This window comes from Artemia franciscana, chromosome 3, assembly GCF_032884065.1.
Source record: "Artemia franciscana chromosome 3, ASM3288406v1, whole genome shotgun sequence".
NCBI classification, from domain to species: domain Eukaryota; kingdom Metazoa; phylum Arthropoda; class Branchiopoda; order Anostraca; family Artemiidae; genus Artemia; species Artemia franciscana.
In genome coordinates this window covers 28566983-28594387 of record NC_088865.1, presented here as the reverse complement: position 1 = coordinate 28594387, position 27405 = coordinate 28566983, and the positions used below count along the sequence as shown (strand labels likewise).

General features: G+C 34.6%; 1 protein-coding gene across 2 annotated transcripts in view; it reads left to right on the top strand.

Moving 5' to 3' along the window:
• LOC136025119 (uncharacterized) overlaps positions 1 to 12684 on the top strand; it is a 47034-nt gene extending 34350 nt beyond the window's left edge. For both annotated transcript variants that reach the window (XM_065700858.1, XM_065700857.1), the window contains 3 exons: positions 1423 to 1502; positions 6824 to 6993; positions 12582 to 12684. In XM_065700858.1, the coding sequence (XP_065556930.1) occupies positions 1423 to 1502; positions 6824 to 6959 (216 nt within the window). In that variant the 3' untranslated portion in view covers positions 6960 to 6993; positions 12582 to 12684. The remainder of the gene's footprint in view (positions 1 to 1422; positions 1503 to 6823; positions 6994 to 12581) is intronic.
• Positions 12685 to 27405: the final 14721 nt, after the last annotated feature.

Sequence of the window (27405 nt, the reverse complement as noted above, 5' to 3'; positions counted from 1 at the left end):
TAATTTTCATTATAACGAACTTTTAAATAAATATCAAAAGAATTATCTGGAAATACTTACAGAAATTTTCAACTAATTTCGGAGGTTCGAGAAATGATGTTGCAGCGCCATTTATTTTGAATTGTGTTTCTAATAGAGCGGATTTTTCTAAAAAATAGCCACATGGTAAAGATGAATTCTATAATTGTTTAGTTCATTCAGGTTTTTTGCAATGTGTTAATATTTGTGATTTGGTAAAATTTATCATATTTAGTTTACCTATTGTTGCTAAAAAGAGGCATATATTAACAGGATAAGCTTGTTTTGGTGTTACATGGTTGTTTTACATTTGCTGTTTTTTTCTTTCATAAGCATGTATTTTGGGGGTGATACCTGACACGGGGATGCCATGGATATTCTGTGGTAGCCACAACACTTGGCTGGGTAGAGAATTTAATGTGGCGAAACCCTATAGACAAGTGTATTCTCCTGATGAGCCCTTGTGTTGGGTTGTTGCCTCTGAATCATTTGTCTTTATTGTTTCTATTGTTTGGTAAATGACGACTTATACTTATTGACGACATGACTGCCTGTCCATGGATTATTCTTTATGGTTGATTGTGTATGGCTATGCTGTTTGACCTATGTGATTGTATGGATGAGTAGGGTTAAGGCCTCATTCAAGTGCTGGTCTATATTAGTCACTAATTTAGGAAAACAGTCTTCCTTTTCTCCTTCTGTCTCTCTTTTTTTCTTTTTTTTCTTTTTTTTATGTGTTTGTGCTGTTGCATTGGTGATTTCTCTTTTCATGATATATATATATATATATATATATATATATATATATATATATATATATATATATATATATATATATATATATATATACATATATATATATATATATATATATATATATATATATATATATATATATATATATATATATATATGTTACATATATATATATATGTATATATATATATATATATATATATATATATATATATTTATACGTATATATATATATATATATATATATATATATATATATATATATATATATATATATATATACATATATATATATATATATATATATGTAACATATATATATATATATATATATATATATATATATATATATATATATATATATTTATACGTATATATATATATATATATATATATATATATATATATATATATATATATATATATATATATATATTTATACGTATATATATATATATATATATATACATATATATATATATATATATATATATATATATATATATATATATATATATATATATATATATATATATATATATATAGATATATAACTTTCCAAGGCTCGGAACGTTGTCGAACCTAAACTGTCTCTAAACTGGTTCAGTGACATCTCCAATAGTTGACAGTTATGTTCCTTTTTTCTAGGTGAAAAATGTTCTTGCAAATTCACCAGCGGTAGAAGTAGGCCGAAGAGAAAGCAGATTTACGGACATTAATGAACATAGGTAAGTGAATTGTGAAGCAGCATGGTATGTTGTAAACATAGATCAAGAATTTTCCGACGGTGGGCGGAACCAGCCTGGAATTATGCATATAGGGGTATATAACATATATATATATATATATATATATATATATATATATATATATATATATATATATATATATATATATATAAACATATATATATATATAAAACATATATATATATATATATATATATATATATATATATATATATATATATATATATATATATATATATATATTATATATGTATATATATATATATATATATATATATATATATATATATATATATATATATATATATATATATATATATAAACATATATATATATAAAACATATATATATATATTATATATATATATATATATATATATATATATATATATATATATATATATATATATATATATATATATATATATATATATGTATATATATATATATATATATATATATATACATATACATATATATATATATATATACATATATATATATATATGTATATATATATATATATATATATATATATATATATATATATATATATATATATATATATATATATATATATATAATATATATATATATATATATATATATATAACAACGCCGTCAAAATCTTCGATGCCAACGAAATGTGGCGCAAAACTCAGTACAAATTAGCATAAACAACGCAACTCTATTACAAATCATTGCGATCCTTCAACGTTCAATGTGTTCCTTGGGGAGAGCCCTTAATTTTCCCTGAGAAGGAATACCAAACAAATCTCACTCATTTTGGGGTTGTTATACTTACAAGAGAATCAATATATACAAGCTTACCACTTTCCAAGGGCCAGACCCCGTATTGAAATCGGATGCATAGTTTTTTAACTTATCTGGCTTATTGATATTTCTGGTCACTAGAAACTAGCTAAAAGGTCAGAACTTTAAGGAAGAATTTGCATTTTTCCCATAATGGTTGTATCTAACCTAAGGTGACACCAGGATATCAAGAAGAGGTTCATATTATCTCTAGTTACAAGATAAGTGACAATGAGAATCAATAAAGACAAGCTTGTTGCGTAGCACTAACAGGGTCTGGCTTTGAAATCAGCTACATAGTTTATTTTCTTCTTAAACCTGGCAAATTGACATTTTTGAACACAAAAACGATCTAAATAGGTCAAAGCTTTAAGTAAAAATTCGTATTTTTCCCAGTGTGGTTGTATCAAACCTGTGATGACATCATGACATCAAAAAAAGACTCAAATTTCCTTCGGTTAGTAGACAAGTGACAATGAGTATCCATATATAGAAGCCTGTCGTGTGTGTGTGTTTGTATATGTGGAAGAGTCTATTATCGCTCAAAAATGGCGCTAAAACTTTTAATTGCCGTTTTACCCAGCACTCATCCAACTCTCTTGAACCATGGATTTAGTACAATTGCCACTGAGAATACCAAAAACGAATAAACATGCTTCCATGATCTTTCTACTTGTTGGGGGGAGCACGATTCCACTTTTGTGTATATAGCAGCTTGAAACCTGCATAGAAGGGTTCTTTGACATGGTGATTCATGGTGATGTCATGGCACAAAATACCAGATTTACCTGACTATTGGCACAGAGGAGCAAAAGGTGAAGTGATGTTTTATGAGCCTTGCCAGAAAATTTCGTGAAGGCAAGTGCTATCAGGGATTTGGCATCAGCGATTTTAAATGGTAAGATTTTTCATTTCCCGAACTCATCCCAAACTTAGCTAAAGGAGGAAAGATTTTTCCGACCAAACTTAACGGTATCATGAATGGCCTTATTGCTAAGGCCAAAGGTCTGCATGACGCTAGTAAATGTGAGTCCTCCAGGATCAAACAAAAGGGAGCGGATCTATGGTTAAAAGTACGTCACCTGAACTCTGAAGAGTGGGTCAAATATGATGACCATCATGAAGTTTAACAGCTAACGGTGAACTGCAGTAATGATCATAATGATTATTTAAAAAGAATATTATTCCTTTTTCTTTTTTTTATGACAACAGTAAGAAGTTCTTTTTTTTTTTATTAGGTTTTGTCGAGATAAGTGGTGATTTTTGCTGTTAGTATGGGTGATATATAAATAAATAGAAAAAAAAAATATTTAGTTTTATTTTCTTGTTATCATCATGGTTTGTCAAAAATCGAATACGGTCTAACCGTAATAATCACGGTCCTTGTTTTGTGTCTTTTCTCGTCTTCTCTTTTGTTCTTTTGGTTTTTTATTGTAGATGTAGATCAGGTTCTTAAGCGTACCACTGTATTTTATCACATTCAGTTATTAATTTTCCTTACTTTGTCTTTTCTCCTGTCTTGCTTGGGGGCACGTCCTGCGATTATTTATCTACTAAGAATTGATGTCTAAATTTACAGATGGTGAAAATAGGCTTGCCAGGCTAGAGACTAATCTGCTTTATCTTAAACAAATTCTAGCGAATGATTTAGTGAAAGAGGATTTTGGTAATATGGATGAATCTGTGGTGGCTCTCCCCCAACATAAATATATTAACGATAATGATATAGATCATGTAGCTACTCCACGTTCATTTTGGTCAATATTTTGGAATTGTCGTGGTCTTATGAGTAAAAGAAATTTTCTATCGGAGTTTCTTCCCAGTCGTGATGTTTTGTTGGTTGTGGTGTGTGAAACATTTCTTAATGATAATCTTTCTTCTTGAGTCCAAATTCAAGGTTTTAATTTCTTTAATAAATCACGAGTATCAAAAAATAAGGGAAGAATAGGGTGTAATGTACGTCATAATATTCATTCGAGAAAAATAACAGATTTTGATGACTTATGTGAGGAAAGGAAATTTGAATTTTTGATTTTACAAATGAAAATACATAATGAGGCCGTTGCGTGTAGCGTTTGTTATAAGCTCCCTCATGTATCGCCTTCTTATTTTTCGTCGTCACTTAATACCCTCATGAAGCTAAAATCATGCAAGTACAAAAGGGTAATCTTAATGGGAGATTTCAACATCAATTCTATTTTTGATTCACATCAGACAACAGATAAAGAAATGAATGAGTGTAGACTTGGCAAAAATGCGATAGATTTTCTATCGATATGCCCGTTGGATGGTTTATTACCAATTTGTGACAATATTCTGACGAATTTTGAGACAAATCTAATAAGGATAGTATTGGTGGACTCTTCTGATCATTTCATGTTGTTTTCTGAATTAAAAAGTGAGCTTAAACCGAGCAAAAAGATTTTTCCAAAAAGTCACGGATGGATTATTCATCCTTTATTCATCAATTAATCATTTAATTCATCAATTATTCAAAAATCAAATCATACTATCCATCTGATGAAAATATTTCTGAATTTAAAAGGCATAAAAGTTAACTCTCAAAAATTCTTCGGTTGGAAAAAAGGAATTATTATGAACAAGAGTTTGAGAAAATTCGTTTGTCTCCAAAAAAGACTTGGTCACTAACTAACGAATGCCTTAGCAAAAGGAAGGACCGAAGTTTTCTGTATGAAATGTGCATGCCTGAAAATCAAGTACCCCTTAATGATAAGAAGGAAATAGTAGATGCCCTTAACCGACATTTTGCTAAAATAGGTGAAAAAATTGCAGAGTCCGCTGCCTCATCAAGATCAAGTAGTCAAAATAAAAATGATTTTAGGAAATTCCTTCCGCCATCACATGATAAGTCAATGTTTTTAACACTGGTTTCTGAACAATAATTAAAGAATGTAGTTACTCTTTCGAAAAATGGTCATTCTGAGGGTATTGATAGATCATCGACATTTCTGTTAAAAGAAATGTTCCCCCAAATTTTGCTTATTTTATGTCATATAATAAACCTGGCATTTGAAAAAGGGACGTTTCTTAGTCATTAAAAGATTCAAGAATATTGGCTCTTTACAAAGGAGGGGAGAAAATAAATCCTTCAAATTATCGACCTATGTCGCTCCTGTCGGTTTTTTCTAAAATAACTGAACGTTGTCTGTATAATAGAATAGTGCGTTTTTTAGATCATTTTGAAATGATCTAAAAAAACAGTATCAGTTGCAGTTCAGATCAATTCAAATAACCAAACGAAAACTTAAATTTATGTTGATATATTGAAATTTGTTTGTGTTAAGTGAGTTTTGTTGGTTAATACGGATCGCCTTTGGGATGTTAAGTTTGTTCCCATTTTATCTGGTTTTGATGATACTGGACCTGGGCTTCTCCAGGGTTCTTGGTGTCGTTTATTTTTTTATTTTTTTTTATTTTTTTTATTTTACTGGACGTGTCAACGGGTGGTGTTGTTGACATGGCCAATGACGGGAGAATTTGTTTAATTACACTTATCTGAACTGCATGTCGTTAAGTATTGATGTTGTATTTATTTAAAGAAGTTTTTTTCCATCATGTGCATTACGAATTTGTCTTCTCAGCAGGGCTCGGGACCTTTTGTTATTTATTATATATATATATATATATATATTATATAAATATATTATATATAAATATATTTTATCCAATTTTTCAGTTAGAAACCGAAAGTTTCTGCGGCGAGTAACTCGCATCATATTTGGATTTGGCACTTGCATAATTGGAAAAACAGTCAGAAATGAAACGAAACAAGTTTTTTTTCAACTGAAAGTAAGCACCAACATTAAAACTTAAAACAAATAATAATGTGTCATCATACGCTAAAGTTTAACTCTTCTTGCCAATTCCTTAGGAACGACAGCCATTGAATTGGAATAAGAAGCGTGTCAAAGAATAAAAAAAAATATTAGCGTAACGAGCGAGGTGTTGAGTAAGAGGCAGTTCCTTCATATATGAAGCGATTTCTATTCGTTTTAAGTTTTAACGTTGCTTCGTAGTTTTAGTCGACTTTTTTTTTTAATCCTTCTTAAACTGACTGATATCTTTACTATACTAAATCTTCCAAACATTTCTAACTGTCCATTAGCTGCACAGATCTTGACTTTCTAGCTTAAAGTTCGAAAAAATTTATATTATGGTGATGTAACTTTTTTATTTTTCAGTTGCATTTTGCTGATAGGCTAAATTGTCTTAGGATGGGCTTGGCCGGCTGAATGTTTTCTGCATAAGTTAATATAAAAATTGTATTCTTTGTTATGCTTTCAATATATTTTAGCATACTCTTATGGTTTTATAAAGTAACCACGGGGGTGCTATTTTGATAGTTTTTCTGGAGTGGCGAATAAGGGTTGGATCCAGCCAAAACCAATACCAACTTGAAAATTTTGACATAAACCTCAAACAGCTATAAGCCTATCTTTGAAATATAATTTTAATTATAATTTTAGGCTAGCCACCATCCTTCATGATCACTCGGAAGGACGGAGGTTTAAATTAAGACGCAAGAACTTTACTTCAGATTCTACCGCGTATCCTGAAAGAAAGCCGACTGAATTACCAGCTGCACCTAAGTTTTACTCTTAAGAATACTTACCACCAACTTTCGGGCTTTGATAAGGTAATGTATTAAAAAGAGTTTTCAAAGATAAATTTTAATTGTTGATTCATCAGTAAAAGCTAAGGCTCCTGTCTCCCTTGTAGAAAGGAGCATGTTTTGTTGAGGACGAATTGTTTTCTTTGGAGGGGGACGAAACACTAAGAAATTCACCCCGTTAAAAATACTTTTGTGTTTTTCATTCGTACTCTTACAAGTATTGGGGGCCACTAACCCAAAACCCTTCGCCCTTACTAACAGGCTACAACCATGCACGTGGGCACTGACACCCAGCTTAATTGTTATGAACTACGTAATTGTACCTTAAATTTATCTAAAGCTTTCAGCAGTATTTGCCATATACAAGTGTGGCACTCTTTGTCAGAGTTTGGAGTGAGCCCTTCTATCATACATGTGCTTAAATTTTTGAATAGTAATTCGCTTCTTCGTTTGATTTCGCGTACAGGGTTCTATGGTAATAAACCAGTTCAACCTGGAGTACAACTGGGTGGAGTGCTATTGCCTTATCTATTCCATGCTTACATTCATAAACTATTATCATGAATCAGGCCTTCGTATTTATAATTTATCTGATGTGTCTTGTATTGTGTACACGGACAACCTGCTAGTTTTAAGCCGGACCAAGTGTATTTTGGCAATTATCTGTGCAACATACTTCTGTTATATTTCAGAATGTTGGTGTGTCTTTGAATATTGATAAATCCGAATATTTAGTTTTCAATCCCTAATCATCAGCTCATAATTTGTCCCGTCGTTCCTCAGTAATTTGTAATGTTGCGAGTTTATGGTAGTTACAGATTAGTATTTGTTCTGCGCTCCCTTTTTTGCGACTCTAGGTTCTGAGAGATGTTAATGATAAGTTGAAGATTGGATACGCAAAAATTGTACCTAACCGTGGAAAATATTCATGCCAAGCCTTAGCTAAAATGTATTTCATATATTTTGACCATTCTGTCTTGTTTACAAGTGACATGTATTCGTTATTGAATAAGAAAGATTTGTGCCAGATCAGTAGCCTATTCCTTATTTTAGATTTAGGAAATTTTGCTATACCTTCCCACTCCACATCGTATTACACGTATTACTGAGAAGTATAGTGCTACCAACTTTATACAATCGTTTGAGTTGCTTAGTGTTAACTTAAAAAGAAGTGCCTTTGTGTCCCTAGGCCCAAACCATAATCTTACCCGTGTTTCTTGTCTAAGAAAAAGGCTTATGTTGTCTATGTATGTCTGTATTCGCTTCTTTTTTTAATGTAATCTACTCCACTTGTTTTGTTTAAAAGTATTTCGTAAATAAGTTATTATTATTAGTATTTTTAGACCAAGTCTTTAACCCATCACCCCAGAATATGATCTATTTGATGTTCTTTTGCTTACTTGTCGCTCTTCGTGTCTGAAGACACTCCTCAAATAATAAAAACTTTGAAGGCTACTAGCATCTGGATCGTAAAGAGCAACTTCCTTGAAATTATTGATTAAATTGTTTTTTTAAGTACCTTTATATCAAATCTCAAGCAAATCAGGCCACCTTAGTGCATAAGGTAAATGAGACTCAGAGTTTTGTTTACACATCTGAAAATCCATTCCTTTTGTTCCATTCGCACAAAGTACTTGTCTCCTAAGCTTCAAACAGATCTTCACAACTTTACGCAAAGATCGGAAAAAGGAAAGGAGAAATCTGAAAATTTTCAGTGTCTTGTTTCATTGTGCCAAGGTGCTGGACACACAAATTTCAAGCCGATCAGAGAAGCAAGTACCTGCCTACCTTTTTTGCTGAAAAGTTGATCTTGGGGTTTTAGGGTCTTGAGCTCCCGTTGTGCTTCCAATCAGACAGGTTTCAGACAGGAGAGGGCTTTACAGAGACCTCAATTTAATTCCGTCCTATGCTCATACATATTGAAAACCTTTGCGCGCTTGTAGCTCAAGCAAGGTCCAACCTACGTTTCCTTTTACAAAAAGTTGGCATAGTGAGAGGTGGAAGGGGTAAAAGAATCGGAGGGTCTCCAGGCCCACTTTGCGTCTCCTATGTGTTTTTACACCGAATCAGGACTTCTTTTTGCACAGAGTCACTTTACAATTTATTCTTTCCCGACTCATACCGCAAAGAAGTTCTCAGCCCTTCGAGATTTTCAGAATGGTGTAACTCTTAAGTCAAGTTTTGCACAAAAAAAAAAAATCTTTTAGACGCTTAAATCAGCTCGTCGAGAATGATAGATCTTACTATTAGGCTTAGGACCTTAGACATCAAGGAGGAGCTAACAAACATTCCTCAAGTTTGCTGCTGTAATGATATCCACCCATTCTGATTTAACGGAGGTGTGCAGGTTAGAAAATCTCTCTTGTAGGTCTGGTGCAGCCCTGGGTCTTCCCCGGCTACGACTTCCCGGTGTTTCCCAAAACAAATCAGCTTTTGGGAGCGTATTTTTTATGGTGAAGAAGTCTGTGGTCTTCTATATGGAGTACATATCCCTAATATCTCTGCGATCTCCAGCCTTGACGTAGTTTATTGAAGGTACTATTTGCTTGTTCTATTCTGGTGAGCTTCACTGTTTCTTTCACTGTCAAGCCAGTGTTCTTGATTATACTTTCTAGGTATTTAGAACGGATAACTTGTTCAACATATTTGTCGCCACATTTAATAGATAGAATGAAGTCACTTGTTGCCATGCATTTTTTTTTTGCATTTTATATTTATACCAAGATAGTTTAACTTCATCACGACTCCTACTAGTAAATCTTGTATTCATTTTTGCTTGGCTCAAGCACTGCTATGTTGACTGCACAGTCTACTCTGTTTACATGAGCTTCTAGGCTTAATGTGATTCATTTTGTCTCTGTATTTCGAGAAATGCAATCGATCATTATCACAAAAATAAGGGTGACAGACCGCATCCCTGTTTCATTCCTGACAGGACCTGGAAGAAACGAGTTTTGAACACTGGTGTCTTGACAATCCATTCACTACCCTTCAACATGGCGATGGTATTCGTCACTATTTTCTCAGATATTCCATAATGGATGAGAATCTTCCATAGACTGTAATGATCCAAGGAGTTGACAATCTTCTCGAAGTCCACAATGATCACACAAATCTTCAGACGCCACTCTTTGCTTTCTTCGGTAAGAAGTCTAAGTTTGAATATAAGGTCAGCACTTGAGCCGTAAGGCCTAAAGCCATACTGTTCATCTCGGAGGTGCTGCTAGAGTTTTGTTCGGATCCTCTGTATGATAATACGAGATATTATCTTCCCAGGTATTGACATTAAAGTTATACCCTGTAAGTGCCTGTTGGCAGGTACCCATCCCGTCTCTATTTTAATATCCTCTTGAGGGTGCAACTTTCCCAATCCGATGGTATTTTGTCCGTTGTTCACATCCGAGTGAACAGTAAATATTAAAAGAAGATGAAGGAGGATAGTGATGCCTTGATCGTTTCTGAAGATATGCAGTCCCGTCCAGGTGATTTTCCGTTTTTCAGTTTATTTGAATGCTTCTCGGATCTCACTGACATAACCTGGATCCTTGCTGATATTTAGGAGGGGGATGGGGATATCTTGAATGCTAGGGGGCTCTTCTGGAGGCGTCTGTTCAGTAAATTTTCGAAATTATTTGCCCTTGCTTCATTGACTACAATCTGCTCTGTTACAAGGAACCCCGATGAATCTTTGGCTGGCCCGTTTCTATTTAAAAGTTCTTTCCATATGATCTCATTAGTTATTTTTATGAGACTCTGGAGTCTTCTCTTTTTGCTGCTTCTTCTGCCCGCAGTGCTTTAGGCTCTAGAGTTTTTTTTTTAACAGCTCGGGAACTTTTTTTTAAGCTGTATCAAGAGCTTTGTGCTGCTCATTTTGGAAAACAAGGCGACCAGGGACTTATATTTGGGGGATAGACGCTTTCATGAGATGCCACGTTTTTTCTGACACTCAATGGTCTTTTTGGCTCCTACGCGAGGCCTAAGGTTGATTTAGAAGTTTCGTGGTAGCAATTCTTCGTGACCTCGCATACTGTCTAACCTTCAGCTTCCTCTGGTACTAATACGGATTCAAATCTTTTGCATATGTGTTTCGCTTGTCGCCTCTGAGTGCCTCTCGCCTCTGAATTATTTGTCTTTTTCATTGTTTTTATTGTGATACCTAGCATGGGGATACCGTAGGGAATTTACGGTAGGCACGCCAAACGCCTGGGTAGAAAATTTAAAAGTGCTAAAACCCTATAGGCAAGTGTGTATTCTTCTGATGAGCCCTTATGTGGGGTTGTTGCCTCTGAATTATTTGTCTTTTTTATTGTTTTTATTACTTGGTAAATGACGACTTATACTTACGACACGACTGTCCATGGATTATTCTTTACGGTTGATTGTGTGTGGCTATGCTGTTTGACCTATGTAATTGGATGGACAAGTAGGGTTGAGGCCTCATTAAAGTACTGATCTATATTAATTACTAAAGTAGAAAAATACTCTTCCGTTCTCCTTCTGTTTTTCTTCTTAATTTTTTTTCTTTTTTTTGTGGTGTCTGTTCATTTCTGTGTTTGTGCTGTTGCATTGGTTATTTATTTTTTTCATTATATATATATATATATATATATATATATATATATATATATATATATATATATATATATATATATATATATATATATATATATATAATGGTAAAGAATAAGGCACTAGACCTTACAGTCCCTATCATTGGCACTAATCTCCGTTTCTTGGTTCTTCAGCCTAGAATTTAATTCTAAGAAGGTATTGTGGCGATGTGGCCGAGGAGCCGTCGCACATCATAGGTACTTTTGATTTTGATCAATTTGATACTTGTCGCTGCCTGCTGGCGCTGAACTTTCCATTAGAAAGCATAGAGGTACCTCGTTGAATCAAAAGCTTGGAGTATCAACTCCAGAAGCTCCATAAAAATAAAAAAATAAAACATTGCAGCTCATATACGGCAGGCTAAAAATAAGCAAAATTATCCATTTGGCCATATGAAATGTAATTTTCACCAATCTGTTCTGAGCTCTGCACTTTTAAGGAAAAACCTTAGATACCAGACATTAAACTCTAGTAGGGGGGGGGAGTGGTTGAATTGCAGGAAGATACACCCCTCCCCGTAGAAACAAAAAAGGAGAAAAACTCCTGGCAGCACATTGCACTTCCCCTCTAAGAAATTTTCTGACGATGACCATACCACTTTCTCCGTACCACTTTCCCAGAATATTCAAAGTGATGCTGCTGCAACACAATCACTGAAGTATTTTTGTATAGTAATCAAAGATTGGATACTTTTAGGAGCTGATTTGCAAATACCTTTTCGACAAAGTAGTATATGTTTTCATAACAAGTGTTTAATTTTAGTCAGTACTTCTTTTTTTCATTTTCAATCTTTTTCAAATATTCCCATTTGTCACTAATTCAGCAAGAGCTGAATAACTGCTTAATTAAGCGTACTTTATATTTTTGGCTATCCAAAAATCTAGGTTGATGCTTTATACCATGGATCATAAAGCTCATTAAAAGATACGCTCTTGTTAAATAGTTCCATTTTTACTCTGAAAATGTAATGAAGCAGAAAATTAATCTATTTTATTTTTCAGGCTAAGACAAGAGGCCGGACAAAGCTCTACTTTGACTGCAACCACTAGCCAGTGAAAATTTTGTACCTTATTAGATTAAAAATAAAGTTCAGTTTTAATCATATATTTGTTTTTATTGTCGTTCAGTTAATATTTTTTTGTTTATAAAAGAGACCTATGGAAACAAATGTAGGTGTATGTATGTATGGCCAGGGTACCATGTCGCTTAAGGCTGGACGGACTCGGAAAGAATCTTCCTATACCTCCCATGTTAAACATTTGGAGTTTGCCTGACGTTGCTGAATTAGTGATTTTGGCGGTTTTTATGTCAATAGAAGTAAAAAAATCTGGTGAATATTTTGGCATAATCAAATCTTAAAGCCGACAATTATTTTTTCTATAATTCCAAAATAATTATAAAACCTGTTTCGGGTTTGCATTCTAGATTGCTATGCTTGACATTGTTGTTGTGGGTATCAAAAAATAGAGCAAAAAATTTACTATTCATCAATAAGAAGCTTTTTTCTATAATATATACCTCCTGGCTGCAGTCCCTTCAAATACTTTACATATTTGTGTTCCGAAATCAAAATTTCCCCTCAAAAGGTTAGATTGAGCTGTAATCGGAGCATCTAAGAATGCAAAAATTACACCAAGGGGCTAACCACTCGGATTGTTCAGGAGCGATTCAGTCAAGCATTATTTAGTTCTAACCTGTTTAAACAGAGTCTAGAGAAGAAGTAAGGTGCAGACACCAAACTGCCGGTTAATGAATATATAAGAAAATTGTATTGTATAAATAATTAAGGATAAGCTACGTCTAATCCTAGAGATAAATTGAACACAGCACAAGGGCCGAATAAGAAGCAATGGTTTTATTTTAAAAAGATTGATCTATCGTTTTGGTTAAATTAAAATAAATTCAGGAAAAATTTATGTATTGTAGTATAAGTACAATTTTGCATAATCTTCGTACTGAAATAAGAATTAATAATATATAAAATAAGCTAATTAATAACTAATGAATGAAACAAAATAACGAATGAACGAAACAAAATGTCCCCAGAATATTTAAATTTGTTATAGCAAAACCCGAGTCTTGCTGTAGAACTACCAAAGCAAACTACAAAAGCAGTCAATGACCAGTCTCAAGTCCAAGGCCTTTCCAAGAAACAATCCTACCCCTTGGTAAATAAACCCCAATAAAAATTACCCATACTAAAGCAGTCAAATGACCAGTCTCAAGTCCAAGGCCTTTCCAAAAAACAATTCAACCCTTTAGTAAGTGAACCCCGATAAAAATGGTCAAAACCCTAATAAAGTTCTTATATAGTTCTTGTTATTGACCACAGTAACATGGGAAAAAAAAGAAATATACGAGGGCTCCATTTGCCAAATGTGCAGGCCCATCGTGAAAAGTTGAAATTAAATTATCGGGCTAGAGGCAGACCGCGTTTACCAAAATATATGTTAGAAGACTTGACGGATGCTTCGGTTCACGACGAATCAAATTCCGAAGAAATTGGAACAAATTCCCCTTTTGTGTTGAAAGTTATCACTTCTGGAAGAAATTTGGGGTCAGACCTTCTAAAAGGCTCACGCTGGATTGTGGATCTGCCTTACCTTTTTGAGAATTATGAAAAGCTCGTGATTCGCCACATGTAAGTTTTTTCTTTGTCTTTCATTTTACGTCATTGATTTACTGCAATCAAAATTATTAGGATGGGGAATTATTCTGGGTTGCAATTAATACAACTTGTACCTTATTAATTCTTGATAATTGTCTTTTCTGCTATAGAGAAAGAATGTTCGATAACTTTTAAAGATATTTTCATCCCAAAACAACAGAACGCTCCGACGGTATCTACTTAGGTTAGTTTAATTTCACTATTGTTGGTTTTACCAACAATTTAAAGCTTATATAGAATAGTCGGCAGTTGTTTCGCTATTTCTTTAGCAATCTCATCTTCGTTTAGACAAGACAAGATTTATTTCTACAAAACGGCTATCACAAGCCCAAAAGGGCCAAATTCACATTTTAGTCTCAATAAAAAATTAAAAAAAAAATGGTGAATGCCAATCAGTAATAAATATCAAACCAGTTTAAACTCATAAAATTGCAATCAGTAAAAAAGTCAAACCATAAAAAGTCTTAAATTAAAACCGGGAAAACAAATTTAAACAAAATGACAATTTAGTTTACCTTGCAAGAATTGTAAAGTTTGCAGTTGCGAAATAAGCATTAAAACTATAAGTTAAAAGTGGAGCGATAAGAGCGAAGGGTTAGTAATTTAAATTTTCAAATATGTGAAGGATGAACGTTCTTCTATATCTTTCAGTGGAAACTCTTATTTGGGCAAGAAGGGGGATTTTTGTTGAATTAGAACGTGGGGCAGTGGCGAATGCAGGGGGCACCCTCCCCGTGACATAGTAGTAGATTTGTGGTTGGGACCGCTTGCTCTGGTTCTTTTAGTGACGAATTTTTTTATATTTGGTTTTTAATAGTCGAGTTTTTAGTAAGTTTTTAGTTATTAAGGCTGTTTCTTTTTGCAAACAAGTTTGAAACAAGGTTTCAGTGACTTTTTGCAGTCTCTATTAGATTTTTATTAATGACACATGTCCCCAAAAAGTATTTAATTAAATTCAAGTTTATCAAGGGGATCTGTCCGTATTACAACAAATGCCAACTGGGAGGCGAAAATTTTCATTCGTAAGAAGGGGAGATTTAAAATTCTGACTTAATCCGCTGCTAATAGCAACAATAAGAAAGCATTATATTTCTATTTCTTTGTTCTATTTTTCCTGCTACACCATCAAACGAACTATTACTTAATGTTTAATCAACAATTAGTTCCAAAATGTATGATACCAAAATATGGTACTAATTTTTTTTTTTGACAATACAAAGTTTCAGTAACTCGCTATAGTCGCCAGAAGTGCAAATGCTAAAAATTATGCAGAAAAGATTTAATATATTATTTTTTTGTAGAGGGTGAACAACCTTTTAATTGTGTTTTATGGCAAGGTGGTTCCTACAAATTTACTTTTTTTGTATCAATATTTCCAGTTTGGTTTAATTTCATTAGAACTCATTAGATTTTATATTAAACTAAGGTCCATGTCCACTACCTACCCACGACTTAGAAATTGTTGCAGTTCCCTTTAAATTGTTGGTATTTCTTTGTCCACAAGTTTATCGGAGTAACCTTTCATGTACACCCCCCCCCCCAAAAAAAAAAAATCCTAGATCCGCCCCTGACGTGGCGGGTGGGTAAATATTCACTAGGGAAAGGAGAAGTAGTACAAGGGTTATGCACGATATTGTTGGCAAAATAATAAGGAAATTTGTACTCTCATTTCCTTAAGGGTGACTAGATTTGCTCTCCGAAGAAGGGAAATGTAAGGCCCTTTACCCTGTTTGAAAATAATTCTTAGACACGTTTTTTGAACTGCCTCTATTCTGTCCCACAATTCATTGGACATGCCAGAATGGCAAACAGAGAAACAGAAAAAAAGCACAAAAAAAATGTATTAATCCAAAAACGTTCAGAAATAAAATGAAAAAAAAACAAGTTTTTGAACTGAAAGTAAGGAGCGACATTACAACTTAAAACAAGCAGAAATTACTCTGTATATTAAAAGGTTTTCTCCCTTCTCAACGCTCTGCTCCTTACGCTAAAGTTTTTTACTGTTTTAAAAAGTAAACTTAAGAAAAAGAGTCAAACTTTAGCGTAAAGAGCAAGGTGTTGAGGGAGGAAAAGCCCCTTTGATATACGGAGTAATTACTGTTCGTTAATTTTGCTCCTTACTTTCAGTTAAAAAACTTCTTTTTATCATTTTTTTTTCCAACATAAAGCGAACTTACCAGTAGAGGTAATTTCGAACAGTTCGTGGTAACGAACTGTAGTAAGGAGCGACCCGGCTCAATAGTAACCAAAGCTCTAAAAAACAGAATTTTGATATCAGAACATCTCAAGAATCGCACTGTTATGCCGATTTTAAATATGTGAGTTTCATCATCAAGTTTAGTCTTACCCATCAAAAGTTACGAGCCTGAGAAAATTTACCTGATTTTCGAAAATGAGGGAACCCCCCTAAAAGTCATTTAATCTTAAAGAAAGTAACACCATCAGATTCAGCGTATCACAGAACCTTATTGTACAAGTTTCAAGCTCCTATCCACAAGAATGTAGAATTTTGTATATTTTGCCAAAACACAAATCCCAGATGCGTGTTTATTTATTTAATTCTTTTTTCCAAGGGTGATTGTACCGACCCAGTGGTCTTAAAATTTTGCGAGAGGGCTCATTCAAATGGAAATGAAAAGTTCTAGCGCCATCAAAATCCTGATATAGCCATTTTATTCAGCATAGTTGAAAAACCTTATAACTATGTCTTTCAGGACGACTTACTCCCCCAAAGTCCCCATGGGAGAAGCTGCAAGTTAAAAACTTTGACCGGTGTTTGCACATAGTAATGATTATTGGGAAGTGTACAGACGTTTTCAGTGGGATTTTTTGGTTGGAAGGAGGGGTTGAGAAGAGGAGGTTATGTTGGGGAAACTTTCCATGGAGGAATTTGTCATGAGGAGGAAAATTTTCCATGAATGAGAGGGGGCAGGATTTTCTAGCATGATTTAAAAAAAAACAATGAAAAAATAAATATGAAAAAGTGTTTTCAACTGAAAGTAAGGACCAGCGGTAAAACTTAAAAAGAACAAAAAATATTACACATATAAGGGGTTCATTTCCTCCTAATCTCTCACTCTTTACGCTAAAGTATTTTTTAGTAATTTCAATTATTTATTCTACGGCCTTTGTGATTCAGGGGTCATTCTTAAGGATTTAGGACAAAATTTAAGCTTTAGTGTAATGAGCGAGGTATTGACAAGTGGGCGAGCCCCCCTTATATACGTAATAGATACCTGCGAATATAGAAGTTCGTTAGGTAAGCTAATTCGTAAGTTACCTATATTTTTACTAATGAAAACCATCGTAAAAAACTAAAAGCTCTAGTTGCCTTTTTAAGTAGCAAAAAATTTTTGCTACTTTTTAAGTAGCAAAAAAAAAGCAGCTGGGCCTCCTTCCCCGCTCATTTTTCTCAAAATCGTTCAAAAATCGTTCATCAAAATTATGAGAAAGCCGTTTAGCCAAAAAAATAAAAATTCAAATTTCGTTTTAATTATTCATCTGCGCAGAACCGAAATCAAAACATGGATTAACTGAAAAAATGTTCAGAAATTAAATAAAAAACGATTTTTTTTAAATGAAAGGAAGGAGTAACATTAAAACTTAAAACGGACAGAAATTACCCAGTATATGAAAGGGGCTGTTCCCTCCTCAACGCCCCGCTCTTTACGCTAAAGTTTTTACAGTATTAAACAGTAGATCTTTTAAATTATATTTTTGGTAAAAAATAAGGAGAGGGGCACATTTGAAGGAAGGCCTAAAAATTCAGAAAAGAACTTAAAACAACCATAAGTAGATACTTATACTATTCCTAAGAGCGAATGCTTTGCTATACCCCACCCCTCGCCCCTCTTTAAGCGACAGTTTATAGCCCATTATATATTTCCCCATTACATTTCGAAATAGCCCCACTTTTTACTTCTGTATTAATTTATGACGAAAGCTAATCAATCAATCGGCGGAAAAAATGAGTCGCGCTATTCTGAAATAAATAAAAAAAAACAAGTTTTTTCAACTGAAAGTAAGGAGCAACATTAAAACTTAAAACGAACAGAAATTACTCCGTATATGATAGGGGCTGTTCCCTTCTCAACGCCTTGCTTTCTACGCTAAAGTTTGACTCTGTCTCACAACTCTCCATTAAAAAAAAAAAAAACTTGCCATTTTGAAAAATAAAAAAATATACTATGACGTTTAGGGGTGTTTCCCCTTATTTTCCAAACTCGTAACTCGAAGAAGAGGGGGATATGTTGGGGGAACTTTCCTTGGAGGAATTTGTCATGGGGGAAGAAAATTTTCATGAAGGGAGCCCAGGATTTTATAGTATTATTTAAAAAAAAATAATGAAAAAATAAATATGAAGCATTAAAGCTTAAAACGAACAGAAATTATTAAGCATACGATAGGCTCACCTCCTCCTAATACCTCGCTCTTTACGCTAAAGTATTTTTAGTAATTTCAACTATTTATTCTACGGCTTTTGTGATTCAGGGGTCATTCTTAAGAAATTGGGACAAAATTTAAGCTTTAATGTAAAGAGCGAGGTACTAACGAGGGGTGAGCCCCTTCGTATACGTAATAAAAACATGAGAATACAGAAGTTAGTTACGTAATCTAATTTGTAAGTTGCGTATATCTTTTACTAATAAAAAGATTCGTAAAAAATAAAAATTTTTAGTTGCCTTTTTAAGTAACCAAAAAATCGGACGGCAACTAGCCATCCTCCCCCGCTCCATTTTTTCTCAAAATAATTCGATCAAAACTATGAGAAAGCACTTTAGACAAAAAAATAAATATTAAAATTTTGGTTTAATTATTCATCTGCGGAGAGCCAAAATCAAAACATGCATTAATTCAAAAACGTTCAGAAATTAAATAAAAAAAAAAACAGTTTTTTTAACAGAAGTAAGGAGCGACATTAAAACTTAAAACGAACAGAAATTACTTCGTATATGAAAGGGGCTGCTTCCTCATCAACGCCCCGCTCTTTACGCTAAATTTTTTACTGTTTTAAAAAGTAGAGTTAAGAGAAAGAGTCAAACTATAGCGTAAAGAGTGGGGCGTTGAGGAGGAAACAGCCTCTTTCATATACGGGATAATTTCTGTTCGTTCTAAGTTTTAATGTTGTTCCTTACTTTCATTTAAAATGCTTGTTTTTTTTATCTAATCATTAAAAAGTACGGATAAAGGTTCTGAAAGAATGTCTGCAAAGGCTTTAAAGGATTTGAGAAATAAACTAGCTAATTTGATCCTCCTAACTCATAAAAGCATATTGGTATTTTTAATCGTACTAATAAGAACTTTGTGAATTACTCGAATAAAAATTTAAATGATAGTTGAGATGCAACTGAATTTGGGGCACGGATTTTTACTTTGAATTTGATTTTAGGGAGTCAAGTGAGACTTAATTTTCTTGGAATTTGGTTAGTAATTTCCGTTGGAATTTGGTAAATCGACACGGGTCTGTTTAGAGGGCATTTCCTGTCATGCCCCAAAGGATTTTGTAAAGTTTTGAAATACTTGGCTTTCCTGATTGGTAGTTCCAGGACAGTTTTTGGCTTGGTTACATACATAAATAAAATTGGGTGGTTTAATCTGACAATGAAATACAACAAACTTTCGGTTAGATCGTATAATTTCCACTTCTCGCCCGTTTCTAGCTATATTTTATATTTTATTCATATTTTAATTACCCTGCATCGCTCACTACTCTACATACTACCTATCCTTTTTGAAGCTATAGCACTTTCCTTTCTACCAAAACAATAAAATCGCTACTTTACTATTTTACTTCCTCACAACCAATTAGCATTTTATTTACAGGTGCCAAGACATCAATTTGGTTTCAAATATGATGTTTTCTAAAGAACATAGAGCTGAATTGCGCTCAAGACTCATCTTCAAATGCGAATCATGTCATGAGGAAGCCACAATTCACACAGAAAAACCCCTTGCTCCTAGAAGGCTTAAAAAAAAGACTCAACGAAAACCGTAGTCAAAAAACGGAAAAGGACTGATTTTGATAGTGTGAATACTATCAGAAAGAAACACAAAACAGAAACAGGAACAGTAAGTGTCAATAAAGAGGTAGTGGTTGGTGCAATAAATGGTGGAATGACTCACGCCCAGGTTCAAGAACTTTTCTCTACCATTGGAATAAATACCCCGTCTCAAAAAGTCTTTACGAAATTTGAGAAAGAAATTTGCGTAGAATTGGAAAAAGTTCTCTATGACTATCTTATCGAAAATGGGAAAACCGAGCGAAGGATGGCACTGGAAGCAGGTGAGAAAATTCACCCAAATGGAGCTGTAGAGACATGTGTTATAGTTGATGGAAGCTGGTGTACACGAAGTTATGGGAATAGATATCGTGCACTCTCAGGCTGTGGAGTGGTGATAGGTTTCTATTCGAAGAAACTCTTAAATCTAGGAATTAGGAACAAATATTGCTGTACTTGCGTGAAATACAGGCATCAAGTTAATAGATCTGTTCCTGAACATACATGTTTTATGAACTGGCAGGGGCCCAGTACAGGTATGGAGTCAGATATATTAGTTGACGCATTCCGAATAGCAACATCCATGCACAATCTAAGATATACTCGATTTGTTGCCGACGGTGATTCAAGTACCCATTCTGAAATTATAGCAAGGGTACCATATGGCAGAAATGTAGAAAAAATTGAGTGTGCTAATCATGCGTGCAAATGCTTGAAAAACAGACTATATAAGAAGCAGCATGAAAATGCCGAATGCAGAAGATTTCTTAGTGCCGCAATAATAAAGAGAATGTGTGATTTTGCCAGAAATACAATTGTATGTGCCACCACAGAGAAGAAAAGCGTGAAGGATCTCATCAGTGCGCTGAAGGCAATTCCTCTACATTTTTCCGTGGCGACCATAGATTTTGTCCTACACGCTGCTCGTTCTCCGGGAAAGTTCTACAGGTCAATCCTGAAGACACCCCTAGCAACATCTTTCTCAGCCATGTGTATTCAGCCTTTGATACGCTGACCAGAAGGGCTCGTCTACTGATAGGAAACCACACGAGCAACCTGGCAGAATATTTTATGAGCATAGTTGCAAGGCTTATAGGTGGCAAAAACATCATGGTTAGCCAAAGTGCGCGATATACCACCCGTGTTAAAGCAGCAGGAATCCGATTTACTAAAGGTCACTCAGCTCGCCTTGAAATATTTCGAAGAACTGTAGTATCTACACCAAGTAGGCAGTTGAAAAAACTTGCACAACAGCGGGCCATGACTACTGCTCGACGTAAAAAACTGTCTGCTAAAAAGCGCCTTTTCACTAATGCTTCCACAAAACTCCCTTCAAAAGAAATCAGGGAGCCAACCGGAGCAGACAAAAACTACGGCTCGAACGCAACTGCTCCGGATCTTGATTGCAGTGCGCTCGAAATTGCAAAAACAGATTTTTTGACTCGTCTCCAATGTACTGCAACAGATATCCTCAGTATCGAAAAAGCCACTAGGCTTCAGAGAAATTCTATCGATAATAGCTGGATAGAATACAGAATAAACAGAATTACAGCTTCCGTAGCTGGTGCTGTTTGTAAAAGGCGGTTGAAGACTGTGGGCTCATTAGTTCGGCAGCTACTGTATCCCAGAAACCGCCAAACAAAGGCAATGGAGCATGGTCAGATGTATGAGCCTGTAGCTATTGCAGCTTTTGCAAAGAAAATGGGTTGCATTGTGAACTCTGCTGGGCTTTTCATTCACAAGGAATATGGGTTTCTAGGGGCCAGTCCGGACGGGATAGCAATTTTTCATTCGGGTGAGAAGGCTCTTTTGGAGGTGAAGTGCCCTTTGACAGCAAAAGGGCTTATATTGGAAGAGTGGATAGCGCTTAAAAAAAAATACATGTCTAGAAAAGAAAGTTAATAGTGAAATAAAGCTGAAAAGAACACATGACTACTATTACCAAATTCAAATGCAATTGGAATGTTGTGACATTGATTTTGTATACTTTGTAATATTTTTAGGGGAAGAGGAATTATATTATGAAAAGATTGGTCGTGACCGTGAATTCTGGTCTAACAAAATGCTGCCAAATCTAAAAAATTTTTATTTTGAGGCACTGTTACCCGAAATTGTCGACGGAAGGTTGCCAACAAGTATGGAGATACGAGAACCGTTTATATAAATCCAACTGTGCTAGGTATGGGTAGTTATCATGTGTCATTACAGTCTTATCCGAATACAAATTCAGATATACAAATACTCAAGCAACAATCGAACTTTAGAATATTTTTTAATGAACCCGTATGGATAAGCTAAATAAAAAGAACAAGTTTTTTTTAACTGAAAGTAAGGAGCGACATTAAAACTTAAACGAACAGAAATCACTTCGTATATGAAAGGGGCTGCTCCCTCCTCAACGCCCCGCTCTTTACGCTAAAGTTTTTTACTGTTTTAAAAAGTAGAATTGAGAGAAAAAGAGTAAAACCTTAGCGTAAAGAGCGGGGCGTTGAGGAGGAAGCAGCCCCTTTCACATACGAAGTAATTTATATTCGTTTTAAGTTTTAATGTTGCTCCTTGCTTTCAGTTAAAAACATGTCTTTTTTTCATTTAATATCTGAACGTTTTTGAACTAATGCATGTTTTGATTTTGGCTCTCCACAGATGAATAATTAAAACGAAATTTCATATTTATATGGCTTTCTCTTAGTTTTGATAGAATCACTTTGAGAAAAAAGGAGCAGGGGAGGAGGCTTAGTTGCCCTCCAATGTTTTGGTTACTTAAAAAGGCAACTAGAACTTTTAATATTTTACGAACGTTTTTGCTAGTAAAAGATCTACGTAACTTACGAGTTAGCTTACGTAACGAACTTCTGTATTCTGTTAGTGTTAAATTTTAATGCTGCTCCTTACTTTCAGTTGAAAAAACTGTTTCATATTTATTTTTGTATTGTTCTATTTTGAAATAAGGCTAGAAAATCCTGCGCTCCCTTCATGGAAATTTTCTTCCCCCATGACAAATTCATCCATGGAAAGTTCCCCCAACATAACCCCCTGTTCTCAACCCCCCCCCCCCCCCAACCAAAAATCCTCCTGAAAACGTCTGTACATTTCCCAATAACCATTACTATACAAACACTGATCAAAGTTCGTAACTTGTAGCCCCTTCCACGGGGATTCTGGTGGAATAAGTCGTCCCCAAAGACACAGTTATAAGGTTTTTCGACTATGCTGAATAAAAAGGCTATCTCACAATTTTAATCGGGTGACTGTGGGAAAATAATTAGCGTGGGAAGAGGCCTAGGTGCCCTCCAATTTTTTAGATCACTTAAAAAGGGTACTATATACTTCATTTTTTTATATATAAATCACTTGTATATAACTTCATTTCCGTTGAAATGAGCCCGCTCGCAACATTCTATGACAACTGGTTCGATATAATCACCCCTGGAAAAAAATCCATATTTTTGCTGATAGAAGCTTAACACTTCCACGGTAGGGTTCCCTGATAGTCTGATTCGGATGGGTGTAATTTTGGTTTTATTACTTTTATCGGGTGTTTCCCTCTATTTTCTAAAATAAGGCAATTTTTCTTAGACTCGTAATTTTAGATAGGTATCTCATATATTTAAAGTCAGCATTAAAATGCGATTTTGTTCATGTAGCTATTGGTATCAAAAATCCGTTTTTTAGAGTTTTGGTTACTATTGAGCCGGTTCACTCCTTAGTACAGTTCGTTACCACGAACTTTTTGATAAAATGAAATAAATTTGTCACTTCGCTGCGAGCAATTATTTAAATTATATTTTTCTAAATAGGTCTGCATGAAGTAAAAACCCGAAAATATGTACTTTTTATTTGTAATTTCCACAATTTTATACCGCGTCTCCTGGCAAATAATGATGACCAGACCACAGGCACACACGCAGGCGAGGGATTCACCCACCTTAAATTTGTATAATGCTTAATTTTCTCAGCGAAATGTTTAATTTTCCTGTGTTTTCCTGGTATTTCTTTCGTAAGAGTTGAACCCCCCTCCTCCAAAAAAAAAATCTCGAATAATAATTTCTCTAATTTTCTCCTCGAATAATAGTTCTTTTCCAAATAAATATTCCTATTTACTTGTCGAATTACGAAGAATGAATATACATTAATCATAATTTTCAGTGAGAAACCCCTTGAGTTTAATGACGGCAGTGAAATCTGATAACCTTGAGTGTTTGTCGATTTACCGCGATTGAAAAAGGACTGAAAAGAGAGTATAATTTCTGGACGTTTGCGCGGCCTTAAGTATTTTAATATTGCATACATTAGCACAATTTTTGCTTTTTCACTGCTGCAATGGGAGATCCAATTTATACTGTGTGAGGGGGCTCAGTATTTTTTCGGGGGCTGGTGTCCTCTCAGAAGAACTCCTCCCACAGAAAAAATCACTCAGCGAAAATCTCCCACCCCACGGAAATGTCCCCTCAGAGACCTCAAAATGTTGATCTCTAAAGGGTAACAAAAGGACCAGATATCACATAAGACTCTAGGACAGGGGCTAGCTGGTCTCCAATTACGTTTTACTTAAAAATAGGGACTAAATTCTTAATTTTTGATTGAATAAGCATCCCCTAAAGTTTCTATGACCACGAGGAGGAGGCTGGGGATAATGAAGGGGTAATCTCCCTCCTATACACAATACATTTTGCTGGTTCTTGGGTCCAATGTTACTCTTTTTAGCGTAGACTAGAAATATTCCAGAAAATCAAAACGGATTATATATCGATTTCTACTTCAACCTCCCTCCTCCTTAGGCCTGTTTCTGTATTTATCTGAAGTGTTAATGATAGTTAGGATGTTTTGGCAATAAAATGTACCCTTTGAGGCATCTGCTCCCCCTCCATACCTACAAAAAGATCAGAGAAACCCACTGTGGAGTTTTCAGGCTCTCATCTCAAAAATTTGGAATTTTTTAATTCCCCCCCCCCAAAAAAAAACAAGGGTGCGTGTTGTTTGTAGAGATGACATGACTCCCTACATCCCCTAGGAAAAGGGCTGTACATTTTGCAATTTATCAATTGTTTACATGTAGCATTTGTTTTTGAGAAACCTTCATACATTTTTCAAAGGGGTGGGGGTCTATGGGGTGGATTTCCAAGGTGAAGATTTTCGATGGGGAGAAAATTTTCTGGTACGAACTTTCTGGGGCTCATATACAGATATCTTTTTATTCGTCTTCATTTCTCTTTGAATGCGTAGTTTTACATACGGAGAGAATGTTACGGGGAGTTAATTGGGGAAAATTTTCAGTGTGGAGGTAACTTTCCACGGAGCAAAATTTTTCAGGGGAATTTTTCAGGGGGGAGTTTTGTGCGGTTAGAATTTTCCAGGGGGAAAATTCCTCCCGGAAAAACAAACAAATGTTTATTTGTTTGTTTGTTTTTCCGCAAGGGTGATCGTATCGGCCCATCGATCCTAGTATATCGGGAGATGGCTCATTCAATGGAGATTAAAACTTTTATCGCCGTTTGTAAGTGGCCAAAAAGATTGGAGGGCAGCTAGGTCCCATTTCAAACACCCTTTTCCCCAAAAATTGTCGATCAAAATTTTTAGATAGCCGTTTTGTTCAGTATAGCTTAAAGGCCAAGTGACTATGCCTTTCGAGATAATATGACCCCTCACAGCCCCTGGAGAAAGGATTTAAGTCAAAAAATTTGCTGATTGTTTACGTATATTATTTGTTATTGTGAAATATGCATACATTTTTCGCGTGGGGGGGGACGAATTTTCTTCTAGGGGTATTCCCACTGGGAGAATTTTCTTTGGGGAGGGAAGCAGGGGCGTAATTTTGTCAAACCCTGGGGTGGGGCAAAGTTGAGCCCAATTTTCCGAAATCAAATGAAAATCACAGTAAAATCTAAAATATATGCCATTTGGTACCATAAAGGTACTTTTTAGTACTATAAAAATACTATAAAGGTACTTTATAGTATTATAAAGGTAAATATGTAGTTAAAAACTGATATCTTTCCTGTTGATGCTTAAATTATGCAGGTTTATCTTAGTTTAATCTTAGTTTTGGAAGACACTAAATTTCGGGCAGGGAGGCAAACTCGGGTCTGGGGGGAGGGGGGCAAACTGAGGTCTGGTAAGGGTAGTTTCCCCCTTCCCCGTAGGAAATTAAGCCCATGTAGGGAAGTATCCAGGGGGTGAGCTTTTCAGGGGAAATTTTACACTTGGGAAATTTGGCAGAATTCCTATACGAACTCTTTTTATGTCTTGCTTTCTCTTTGCCGACTCAATTGCACGCGTGGAGATGTTATGGGTAATTGTCCGAAACACATTTTCATCGGGATTAAATTGTCTAAAGAATATTCGTGGGAAGGGGGATTTTTCCGAGGAGATGGAGCCAAATTTCCTTTTTTTTTACTTAATACATTATTTTGCCATTGTTTAAATGATTTCCAAATGGGTTCTACTTTTATTTCAATAAAAGTTATTAAATAAATATTAAATACTAATGAACTCAACAAATAACTCAAAGGTCTATGTCTTAATTTCTTTTGAAAAAAGGTCAGGGACTTGAAGTTAGCCAGAGTTTCTACAGTAGTTTCTGAACTATTAAAATAGTTCGTTAGATAGAGGAAGTCATAGCAAAATTTATATTTGCAAATTCCTAAAAATATAAAAAATTCTCTATGTTTTTTCCATAAGACCATAGAAAAAGTTGTAATAATGAGGAACCAACTTTTTATTATTTTCTTGAAAGTTGTCTCTTATGCTCAGCCCGGGTCATAGTCATTGCCGGGATTTTCCCACCAAATTCCCTATTCCTGTCGATTCACTTGCTTCTTAACTATTCTGGCTTTTGTAATAGTCAAGGCCATATCCAAGATTTTTGTCCGGAGGGGAGTTGGGGTAGTTTTTTTCAGGGGGTATTAAAGAAACTTTAAAGAATTCATCAAAAATTTATCAACATGCATTTTTGTCACTTTTTATGAGTCAAACGAAAATTTTTGAGGAGGGGGACTCAAAACAAAGTAACTCTTATCCCTGGATACGGCTTTCGGAATAACGCCGGGATATCTTGCGAGTACCAAATGCATTGTATTTTTTTATTACAACTTATCTCATAAATTCCAACTATAATAGATACTCCTGATAGCTAAATTGCTGACCGAATTTTCAGAGTGC